Source organism: Siniperca chuatsi, linkage group LG22 (assembly GCF_020085105.1).
Source record: "Siniperca chuatsi isolate FFG_IHB_CAS linkage group LG22, ASM2008510v1, whole genome shotgun sequence".
NCBI lineage: Eukaryota > Metazoa > Chordata > Actinopteri > Centrarchiformes > Sinipercidae > Siniperca > Siniperca chuatsi.
Window position 1 is genome coordinate 8,131,009 of NC_058063.1, and position 12,662 is coordinate 8,143,670.

Below are 12,662 nucleotides of genomic sequence, written 5' to 3' on the forward strand. Positions count from 1 at the left end.
TCAGTGCCAGGCCTTCTCATCAAGTCAAGCTTAAGAAGGTTTTTGTTTAATCCAGAGACACTGAAGCCTTCAGATGACATGTTCAAAGAGTCTTCAGTGTCTAGCAAGTCACTGAGGACGTGCTGTACATTGAATTTATTGAATTTTGCTTCCATCTAGTGGTCATAGATGAATATACTTAAGCAACTGACATCTGTGTAAAACATGGATTTGGAAAACAACATTTATTTAGTTTTTAAACAACATGGCCGTAATGTTGAAGAATGTCAAAATAAATGTAAAAGTTGGAATATAACCGCTGGTTGTCAAAAACAACAAATGTCAAAGTAATGAAAAATGATGTAGACTATGGGAGTCTAAAACCTTTTCTTTTTTACCAACACTCAGAGTATAACTTTAATCCAAATATTGATGCCTCTGTGTGTCCGCCTTCAGACTGTCTGATGTTGAGAACGGAGGTCGACCTGCAGCGGGTGGAAAACAGTGTTTTCGCCATGGAGACAGTGTTGAAGGCGTGGCTTCAAGAGCAGGGAGGTGACAGAGAGCACCTCCACCTCCTGCTGCCCAGCACCCTGGACAATCCCATTCCAGGTACAGATACTGCACACAAACATACCTACATACCTCCTCTGAGTATGGACCAACGTACCCCTAACCATGCAGCACACAATGCTCGAACTGAGCATTTTGAGCGGCATACTATGAGAACATGCAGTTTACTTCTACACAGTTTCAAATACATAGGCAACTAGTGGTTTTAACATACATTACAAATAATATAAAGCTGCTACCTGTGCGTCTCTTTGACCTCATTTACACCTGTTATTGATATGCAGTCTGTATCTGGATATCTGGGTCTGGCCAAATCTACAGGTGACCTCTTCCTCAAATGAAAAATGAGTGTAGCCCATACAGCAGTATCGTTCCTGAACCTGGACTTACCTTGTTTGTTGACAAACTCCACCACCTGCAAATTGAGATCAAATCACAGAATAGAATCACAGAATCAAGATAACGTTAACTTATTAATACCAGGTGTAAATGCCAAGATATAGATACAGATGGCATGTTACAGTAATACCCATGTCTTTTCACACATTTTTTATGACATTTGTCACCTGCGTAGTGTGTGTGAAGTGTGACATGCAGGAGCGTCTGATAAGCCCTGCCCTCATCTCCCTGAACAACAACCTGGGAGTGAAGACCGAGAGTGTCCGGGACTTCCTGCCTGTCACTAAGGGATCAGCCAATCAAAGCCCACCACCACGGAGACTGAAAGCAATCAAGTGAGAGACGGGACCACTGGGATGGGCTTCTTACTAAAGCCAGATGCGTTCAAAAGTCAGCTTCTGTTGCTTTCAACTCAGATCTATCCACATGCTTTTTGAGCTTCAGTTAAAAGGAATAACAAAATACCAGTGCTGAAATTTGCATTTTTATACTCACAACTACAGTTGAAAGTGATTTGATACAAAGTCACAGGCTGCAAAGAGGGCAGGAAATGTACATGAATGAAAAAAATGAAAGACATAAAAATGAATGTTTCTACTTTTTCCCACCTTTTGCATGTGTTTGAACGAAACATGTAAACTATAATCTAACCATACCGATGATCAGTTGGCATTATTGTTGCTTTGGAAAATGGATTTTAATAGTGATGCAGTTGTTTCTCAAAAATAACCCTAAATTAGTGACAGAAGCAGCAAACAAAATCTGTGATAGAAGACAACGTGAACATATTTTTTTCTCTGAACGCACAAAGTTTAAACCGTAAAGGGAGTGTCTAGATATTATGTCTGCCTTCACCATCTTTCTTGTTGGAATGAGGGAGAGATGAAGCGTGTGTTTGTGTGTGATTATGTGTCAGCCATGTGTGTAATATTGTGTGTATATAGTAAAACCCTGCCGGTCTATGAATGGCTCCTTTTGATAGCAGGGAGTAGTGGAATATTTCTTAGATGAAACTCTCCCATCACATCAGAGTCTCCTTTGTTCTGCTGAAGTCATCTGCTCTGATGCTGGAAGACACTCAAAACAACTAAAGCTGGGCAGAACAATTGCTCCATGCCTGAAAGCTCCAGTCGAGAATTTTCCTTAACTTGTTTGTGAGGAAATGTAGTATAGTAGAAACTCATGGGACATGGTTACAGTGGTAAACAAGGAAAGGACAGGGAATCAACACAATATAAGCAGGCGATAACACTGGCTACAAGGAATGTAAAACAAACAATAATTGTAAATATTTTATCAGTCACTAACAACACATCCTACTGACCAACGAACACGAAAAAAAAAATATATATATATAATTGAAAAATAAATATCTAACACAGATAATGGTTACCTGATGTAGTAGGTGTGTAAGTTACAAAGCAAAATGGGTCAGGAATTGTAAATGCCTGAACATTAAATGTACATATTTGTGTACATTTACAGTATTTTCAGATGAATACGAAGAACTCTCTTCCTTCCCACTTTCTTCTTTTTATTTTGAAACAACACAACACGTTAAAGAAGCAACGTATGCATAGAATCAAATTCGGAACACAAATTCCTTAGCATAAATTGCTATTCCAGCATGTACACATATTAGTAGTAATAGTTCCATACTCATCATCCCACCTAACCATCACAAAACAAAAAGGAGCCTCAAAATAAAGTACAGAAACAAGGGGGAGTTATACTAGAATACATTCACAGTTTAACAAAAACATAGTATGTTTAGTAATCTTAATAAACTCAATCTACTCCAGTAAAGATTATTTCTGGCTTCTCACACACAAATATGTGCTAAGGGGATAGCACATACTCATCTAAAATTGCTTGCAAGACATCAGATAATCTCTTGTTAGGAATCATTTAACAGGTCAATTAACATACCACATTGATAAAGTAGGTGGATATACATCAAGCCAAACATGGAGGGTTGATAGGCATGCAACATACAACATAATACTAAGCAATTTGGCATTTTGACCAGACCGAGCACCAAGAATAGATTGCTTTGGATCCATTGTTATTTTAATCCTGAGAAATTGCAACTTACATAGGCTGCTATAATTCATTATACATCAAAACATGGTGAATATAATCAAATCTTGATCAGTCTAAATGCTATGTAGAATTCGTGTCTAGCTAAGCCAAGTGCAGTAAGTCAAGAATTGCAGTAAGGTTTGTCTGATAAATCAAATCACAAATAGCAGCAAACCGGAGTAATTGTGCTAAAGGTATGAATTAGAGATGTAAAGCCTTAAACTTTCACTTCTTTGATACATGTGTTAATGTATTCATGTGTTTTTATGTCTTTGCGAATTCATTTCCATGTGTCTTTCTTTATAAATACTGACACTGTTTTGAATAGATTTTCAACAACTCATGTACTACTTACTGGCTGATCAGCGGGAGACAACTGGCTCATACTGGTATAAATAGCTCTGTTGTTCAAAAGCATAAATCCTTCCTTCTGAAATACACACACACACACAGCACTTCACATACACAGGTGAGTGCTGCATGTAATGTGTGTACACACACTTTCTCCACTGATGATAGAAAGCAGACATTCAAACCTAACCTAGGTGAACAGTTTCTTCCTCTTCCCTGATTTGCATTAGTTTTACATTTTCAGCTGCAGTAGGATGTAATGTGTGTGTCTGTGTGTTAGATTGTGTGTGCCTGTGTGTGAGATTGTGTGTGTGTGTGTGTGTGTGTGTGTGTGTGTGTGTGTGTGTGTGTGTGTGTGTGTGTGTGTTTTGCATACCGTTTAGTCTGAAAGTTATTGTGCTCTGTGTGTGTGTGTGCTTTACATACCGATGAGTCATGATTTACAGCAGTGACATTTAAATGAAGCTGGAGGACACTCACAGGGATGATGTCATTCTCTGTTTCTCTGCTCATAATGATTTGTTATGTGTTTGCATGCAGCCAGCATTCTACTGAAAACTATTTCAGGAGCTTAGAGAAGATTGATGACGTCTTCTTTGACATTGAAATGTTTTACACTACAGCGGTCACACAGAACGTTTTTCTTTGATTGGAGACAGTTATTGTGGGGGGGGAAGATATCGTGGACGTGTGTCCTTCGTTTTGGGTCTGAGTGCTAACCAAGGTTGTGTGTGTGTGCTGTAGGACTCTGCGTGCAGACGGAGTGTGTGAGAGTGTGTTGTACGGCCTGCCGCTGGTGATCCGCCCAACCACCTGCTGGCAGCTGGACTGGGATGAAATGGAGACGAACCACAACTTGTTTCACGCTCTCTGCCACACACTCAGGGTGTGTGAATGGGTTTACTGTTTGACAGTTGTCTTTACAATTTAGATCTTTTAGATTTTATCAACAGAAACTGGCAAAAATAACTTTATAAACCTGACATAAACAAGCATCAGCTTCTGAAAAAATACAGTACAAATCACTGTTTTAGTTTAGATCACATTATAACATTTTGCAGTTTATCTGTTGCTGGGTTGTGTTTTTTTTCATTCTGCCAATCTATGTATGTTTGCATTATGCAAACCAGGTTCCTTTTTACCGTTTAACAAAATAGCTACTAGGATAGTATTACTCATATTTCTGTTAAGAGTAGAATAGAACACTAGAACACTAAAAATCTAATTGTTTACTGTAAAAACATCCATGCTACAAGCAATTTTACATTAACTTTGTGACAAGTTTAATATAGATTAGGTTTGGGTGACAAAATAATTATTTCCATCACTCTCTTCTTCATCTTGTGCTTAGCTGGATCGTTGACCCTCTGATTGGCTCTTTAGGTTTCTTTTTGCACCTTGTAACAGTCTTCCTCTGTGCAATACAAATTAATGAAAGTGTTTGATGTTGGATTTGTTTTTTCCCACTTTCAGAGTCGTGACTTGTTCCTGCTGCTGCAGGTGGAGCATGCACAGAGGTCTACAGCTGGAGGTTCAGGTCCATATGTGTGTGTGTGTGAGAGAGAGAAAGAGAGAGAGAAATGTTGCGAATGTATCAGTCCTCGTTAATGCACTCATGTATGTGTGCCTTTTTTTGTACAACACAGGTGTGTATTCTCACTATGTCCTCCAGCCATCCCCATCTCTCTCGCTCCTTCTGAAGCCGGTGGTCTCCAGAGAGCTGCTGCTGCCCTGCTCACTGCCTGTCTCAACTCAGGAACCTGCACCTGATGCTATGCAGGTCATACAGGTTAGGTGACCTTTGTTCATTGTAAACAAATAACAAAAGTAGACAGAGGCATCCAGAACTTTAATCACCAATGCTTGTGTTAATACCAGGCATTGAATATGGGGCTGATGAAAAACTGTTTCACACCTTCAAAACAATTCTTTATCCGACTATTGAGTTTATCAGTGAGGCGATTCTCTCCCCTGAAGTAAGAATATCATTGCTATAAGCACTTCTGATAAAAGATGAAACTGAAGAAAATCTGACATTTTTTAAAGGGCTTGGATGAATGAAGGTGTTTCTCTGAAGTAGTATCTGGTCTATGGATGGGATGTAGACCATTTCATCTGAATTGAAGTTGGAACCAATTATAGAAAAAAAGGATGTGCTTATGATTTCTACATTGGCACTAGCCTCATATGTGCATAGCTGCTTGTCATTGAGTTTTATTAGTTTATTTGCATGTTACCAAAGTGTAAAACAGTGTGCACACATTTTCCAAACCCACAAACAGAAATTCAGACATTCAGATGATGCTGGAATGATGTTTGGTTGTTTTTGTCCATTTCTCTGTCAGGCCTGTCTCACTCAGCTGGATGAGGAGTTTGTGTTCAACCCTCTCTCTCTGAGCAGTAACTTGTACCAGCACCTCAGGAGTAGAGGCCTGCTCTCACAGCCACGATACCCATACAGGTCAGAGGGCAAATATTATGCAAATAAATCTCGGTACCATTTTTGATAATGTTAGAACAGTGGGCTATATTTATTATTAAGACGTAATGGATGTAGAGGCCAATAATATAAGAAAATGTGTAAAAACGAGGATGATGACACTTTAAGTGACCATGGGTGATTATAATGACTTAAAAGAGCATAATGATTATGATAAAGTTAAGTCAATTTTATTTATAGACCAATAACACAAATTTGCCTCAGGGGGCTTTACAATCTGTACAGCATACGACACCCTCTATCCTTAGACCCTCGATTCGGATAAGGAAAAACTCCCCAAAACCCCCTTTAAAAGGGAAAAATTGGAAAAACCTTGATATGAGTGATGAAGATGGTAATTACAAGGACATGATATTAATAATGATGATGGTTGATTCCAGGCTGCTGCCAGCAGCTGCCCACAGAGACCAGTCTCAACCACTAGAGGGTCCTAAAACCACAGGCAGCAGACAGCCACAGCAGGTAAACACAACAGCTTTATGACAGTGTAAAGGTCATAATGTGCTGCTCATAAAAATGAGCACAATGATTACAACATGAGTCAAGTTGACAACATGAGTCAAAAGCAATTTCACTACACGAAGCAGGAAGAATATTTTTATAAACCTCATTAAGGTTGCGTGTAGGGAGTGTGTGCTTTTCTAATGCAACTTCCTCTTCATTTGTCACTTCCGTGTTTACTCAATAGATGGCAGCACTCACCATATGCAGACAGTTTAGTGAATAACTACACAGTCAAAAGCATAAACCAGCCCTTATGATATGTTTAATTTATCAGATTAAAGTCCAATTATTTATCTGACTCGGATCAGAAAGACCGGCAGGTAGTTTTCATGGAACTAAAGATGACTTTTCATTTTAAAGATGACTAAAATGAATCAGATGCAACTATTATCTCTGTGTATCTTCTAGGACTAGTTTAGATAACCAGGCATGACCTTAACCTGCAGTGGCAGGACATTATAACCACTGGTGGAAGAAGTAAAGAAATACCATAATGTAAAAATAATCCAGTACAGAAGTATTATCAGCTAAATTTACTTAAAGTATTAAGAGTAAAAGTACTCCTTTTGCAGAAATGTCCCCCGTTACTGTTATATTATAATTAATTATATTATTAATTGAGATGGAGCTAGTTTTAACTACTTTATGGACAGTTCAGTAGTTTGGTCCAGTGGTTCCCAACCTTGGCGGTCAGTCTCCTCCAAAGGGTCAAAAGATAAATCTGAGGGGTCGTGAGATGATTAATGATTAAAAATGTAAATTCATTTATTGGACTTTTCTCAAATCTTTGTTTTTTTGTGAAATATTGGATCATTTGAACAGTTATTTAAATGAAACCATGTGAGAAGTTTCGAGAGGAAATCTTTCTTTGGCGGAACTGCTAACAGCTCATAGGCATCTGACACATGACAAGGATCCACACACTGATTTCATATACAAGGTCACAAGCCAAAAAGGTTTGGAACCAGTGGTTAATCTAAAACAATGTTTTACATTTTATAAGCTCATCATGTTTTTTTTTATGTCAAATCTTAAGTAAATAAAGATGTCAAATAAATGTAGTGGAGTAAAAAGTTGAATATTTCCACTGTACAGTAGCATTGTAAAGTAGCATGAAATTAAAATACTCAAGTAAAGTACAAGTACCTCAAAAATGTACTTAAGTACAGTACTTGAGTAAACATACTTAGTTGCACTCCACCTCTGCTTGTGGACCATTACTGTGTGTTTTTAAACAGGAACAGATCATGTTGTGAATCATCCCTTTGTTTTCTTTTAGAGTTTTCATAGTGAGTTATAAACACTAGCTGACTTGTCAGTACTGTGGTCCTTTTTGATCACTATTTTTAAAGATAACACAGTTTATGTATCGTGGTTTTATATTACAAAAGATTCATCTTTTTTGACCAGTGTTGTTACATGATACATCAACAACATTCTCAATATAAGACAGCTGTCTTTCCAGAAGTCTGGTAACAATTCAACTACTGGAAATGTGTCAGTGAGGATTTAAAAAGTAATGGCTACTGTGCAGGCATCCTAACATGTCTCGTAACATGAAGTATAAATCATAATATACTTTCACACCAATAATAATTTTTTAGGACGAGGTGTCCATATTTTACACACAGCGTCTCACTTTGAAAGATCATAACATTTCATCCTTCCATGTTAATTCGTTGCATCAAGGAGGCCGACTGTGACCTGAGAGTGTGTAGCTGTTGGCAGTGTGACTCATCAGGGTTGATAAGGCTGCTGACATGCAAATAGTTCACTACAGTGGCAAAACACAGAGAAAATGTTCATCCGCTCTGCTTTTGTTTCGTTCTGTTCTTTGGCAAGCTCTATTTTTATTCACTACAGTGGCACTTAACCCTTAGCTCTTAACATATTGTTTGTGTTTGCCCTTTTACTGTAATGTCGTCCTCCTCTCATCTTTTCCTCTCTAATTCTTTATCTCTCTTTTGTTCCTCCTCCTCTTCCTCTTTTTATCTCACTCTTTGTTTCTTGTCTTTTTTATTAATCAAGGGTACCAAAAACTGACAGCTCAGACTGTATTATTCAATCAAAGTTGCCAGTTTATTTTGTTGTATAAAAACCATTCTAAGTGGCATTAAATTAGTTTTTTAAAAACTTTTAAAGACCCTCTATTTTGAAATATGAATGCTGTGTTTTGTCTCCACTCAGCCACAAAACCAGGGTCGCCAACTGGGAACGAACAGCAAGGTCAGGGCCACTGTGGCTCCCTTCCCCTCTTCCTCCTCCCACTCCTCCTCCTCTTCCTCCCTGGGACCTCCTCCTGGTAAGGCCTCTCGTCCGGCTCTGACACTCCTCAGTAGCAGCAGCAGTGGAAGCCGTCGGGCCCCGGCCCCTACTCGACAGGAGGAAGACGATGATGATGACGACTCCGTGGTAATACAGTAAGAATGCTGGAGGGTGGGTGGAGGAAAGTGGGCCGAGAGAGCAATAAAGTAACAGGGAGTAACAGAGAGGCGGTGTAGTGCATCCTCAACAAGTCACTTCAAAGGGCTTTTCTAGTGAGCTGCAGTATAGCTTAGTCAGCACACACACACACATTTAGCTAATCGGTCTCCATTTTAAACTTTGTGAGTAATTAAGCAGCTCATAAAGGCTTTAAAGACTATGTAAAGGAGGGAAAGACACACACTAATTTGCACACAAACATACACAACACACAAAGTCATAATGTGAACATACACACTATTCTGGGCTACACTCTGGGTGGTTACAGCTTCTTTTGATACTTCAATTCATCTCTATTCTCACCACAGGAACAGTATTAGCTAGATCTGAGTTTAACAAGCCTCTGCGTGTGTGTGTGCGCGCGTGCGAGAGCGTGTGTGAGATAGGAAAGTTTCGCTGCCATCTGCAGATTGCTGAGGCAGCAAAACTTCAAAATCACACAGCGTGAACAATGAAAAAGCGTGAGAAAAGATGAACAGGAGGGAAACAGCAGGACAATGGAAGCCTGGAAGAGTCAAAAAATGGAGGGAAGGAACAGAAAGTAATAAGAAATGTCAAAAAAGAACAAAGGGTGGGTGGTGTGGGAGATCAGAGGGAGATTAAAGGATGTATAAAAAGCACTGTCTCCGTGTTACACACATCAACATAAAAAAATCTAGAAAACAGACAGAAACCAGCTACAAAATTATGATTCAGGAATAATAAAGCAGACATACTGCAGCTATAGTACATACTGATTTTTGGACAAACACACACATATGCACATTCCATTTCCATTTTGCCCTTAAGCCCCGCTCTGAACACAGCTTCACTGTTTTAATGAGACGGAGAATAAAGCAGCAGACAGAGGGGCCTCTCTGCTCTCCTTCACCCTCACAGCTCTCTCTCTCTCTGGGGGTTGAAAGGCAGCGTGGGGGGGGTGGAAGGAGAACGGAGACGAGAGATAACTGATTTTAAAAAACTGCAGTAAAGTAGTGAATATGAACATTTTTCCACACCAAAAGGTTTGCGTTGAAGAAAAATTTCCATTGTGTGTTTGAGATTTTGAGAGGGGTTGATTCGAGTTCATGCAGTGACATCACTATATTACATTCACACACATTTAATTGATGATTCATGCTCATACGCACATATTGGTCAGTTAGACACATCCATCGTCAATATTATTAATGTATTCCTCGTCAAGGAGCTTTGTCATCCACACATGCACACACTCACACACAGGCTTAATAAGTCTACCGCCATTCCACCCCCTTGTTGAACCTTATAACATTAGGGACTACCCAGTGGCAAATTACTTGTCCTGTGATGTCACAGGACTTCCGCATTCACGAATTGCATCCACAATGATCCTTTTGTCTCTGAAGAGAATTTGACCAGACCGCCAAAACTACCCACTGACATTTTACCCACTTCTCTCTCGCTCTTTCCGTCCTTTCCATTTTTTTAATCCTCACAAGCTCAGAGAAAAGTGTTTGAATTTCATACATTTGTTCAAATAGAACAACAGCAGCCTCTCTGTCCCCCAAAAGGTCAAAAAGCTGAAGCCAAAGTTCCTCTGTTGAACCCGGACGTCATCAGCCACACTCCTCATTAAATGTCACAGCTGTTAAAGATTAATGAACAAAAGTGTCCCTATTTGTGTTTGCAAATTCATTCAATTTGACAGAATTTAACAGAAAGTCTCTCGCTAGTCAGGAGATTTTTCAGGTTTTGACAAGTTTTTGACCCATAGCAACTGTTCTTTGTTCATTGTTGTTTTTTTTCCACCACACAAACATCCTTATCTCACAGCTTTCATGTTCTGTGTGTTGACTGTTTTTAATCTAATTTATTATCTGAGCTGCAGGAAATTGACATGGATCGATGTCATTTGTTCACTCTGTAAATTCATGACAGTTGCCGATATTTCAGCTGTTGTCTACATGTATATATATATATATTTATATTTATATATATATATATATATATATTTCTTGACCTTCTCTCAGATTTGTATTTTTTACACTGTTTGTGAACTGTGAGTTAATAAATTGTCCTAAAGTAACATTATTATGGTAACCTTTCTGTGAGGTAAAGTAGCCTGAGCCCCTTTATGAACTGTAAATTCATAAACAGGATTATTATGATAACTATAACCACCTTTAACCTTTTTCCACCTACCGTTCCACCCGCAGCACTATGTAGCACTGACACAGGCTAGTGCTATGAAATGGAACATGAACATTAACACGTAAAGTCTCTTTTTGGAAGGGCAGCATATTTGTGGTCTCTTGCAGGTTAAATATGTGGAGACATTGCATTGGTTTCAGCAGGTGTCGGTCTCCATGTTGTTAAGCCATGCTTGTTGTGTTTTTAATGCAGTGTGCTACTTTGGTTAACAGTATTACAAGTTAACCTAATTCATATATTAGCAATGGTGGTTATGTGAATTGGGACATTAGAAATTGCTCTAGGAAGATAATCACATCGAAACAAAGTTGTGAGTCCAAACAATATATTTTGTCCAACAGCGTAGTTCAAATAAAGTAAAAATATGAATGAATAATTAGCAGAGAATGAGAGGGGAGAAAATGGACCCCTGCGGAAAAATCAAGTACCCATGCAGTTACTTTCGTCTGGCGCTTGGACTGCATGAGACGCTCATCTTTTTGGTCAATGTGCTCATTTTGTCTCCTACTTTTTAAGTTTTGATTCACCGTTTCCTGACGGTGGAGAGGTGACCTTTCACTGCATCATTTTGCAGACAGTGAATACATATCTATGTATCTCAGTCAGCACGGACAGGACACTCCTCTTCTATGGTTCCACTTTTGCTGATGAGCTCTGTATTTTTGTACATTTGAACTTGGCTTCCTGTTTCTTGAAACTTTTATCCAGTTTACTACAATATTTCAGAAGGGTTATTTTGTGCATTTTTTCCTTTCAGATCTTTTGTGGCCGTCTGCCTGGATTAAAGTGCAATAGTATTTATTCTATGTCTCATCGGTTTCTATATCTGAGTCAGGATAATATTAGTGCTGTGACTTCCCGCTTTATTCTCATTGTACCATTTCCTTTGCTGCAACCTGCATAACAGAAAAGAACTCTGTCAGACTCTCTATCTGTCTCACAAACTCTAATACACTGTCTCTTTCCTGTAATTGTCTTTACTGGCCACAGTGACAGCACAGGACTCTAATATACATGAAGACAAACAGAGCAGAACCACAAGGGTCACAATTCATATAAGGGTTACAGGCAGAGATCATAAACTACTATATCTCAAGCAGAGCTGGGTGAGAATAGAAAGAGGAAGTGCATCTTTGTGAGGAGGAAGTGAGGAGGTGAAGGCAGGAGGCTACAGGACCTGCACTATAACACAAATCTGAAAGGTCAGTACTCCTACGCAGCTCTAGAAAGTCCAGAAAAGTCTGGAAATCTGAGACAAAATCATGAACATAAATCACACTAAAATTACATCATCCAATCACCAAATCTGGTCAAGAAATTAAGCTCTGAAAAAGTATGGAATTATACACTTAGGGTTTCCGTGCTCCGGTGCTATTTGCAGTTATGTAAATTTGGTAATATGCATACATTTGGCACAAAATTGGCCCATTTCTATACAAATGAGCCTCATTGTAAAAAAAGTCCAATTCACAAACACCAGCGCTAATAGCCACACGCAGTTAGAGTGAAATTATTAGCATCTTTTGGAGAGTTGATGATAACTGAAGGACATTTGTAAGGGGTGTCCCGCCCAGACTTTCCAGTGAACTTTCCAGTCCAGCAGAGAGCAGAGTAGGAG

The 12,662-nt window shown here is 39.0% G+C and overlaps 1 protein-coding gene across 2 annotated transcripts in view; it reads left to right on the forward strand.

Moving 5' to 3' along the window:
* The window catches only part of LOC122869927 (meiosis 1 associated protein), a 50,219-nt gene extending 37,650 nt beyond the window's left edge, over nt 1-12,569 (forward strand). For both annotated transcript variants that reach the window (XM_044183354.1, XM_044183356.1), the window contains 8 exons: nt 436-591; nt 1,127-1,286; nt 4,129-4,270; nt 4,858-4,921; nt 5,031-5,173; nt 5,730-5,845; nt 6,265-6,346; nt 8,576-12,569. In XM_044183354.1, coding sequence (XP_044039289.1) covers nt 436-591; nt 1,127-1,286; nt 4,129-4,270; nt 4,858-4,921; nt 5,031-5,173; nt 5,730-5,845; nt 6,265-6,346; nt 8,576-8,812 — 1,100 coding nt within the window. In that variant the 3' untranslated portion in view covers nt 8,813-12,569. The remainder of the gene's footprint in view (nt 1-435; nt 592-1,126; nt 1,287-4,128; nt 4,271-4,857; nt 4,922-5,030; nt 5,174-5,729; nt 5,846-6,264; nt 6,347-8,575) is intronic.
* The last annotated feature ends 93 nt before the right edge of the window (nt 12,570-12,662 follow it).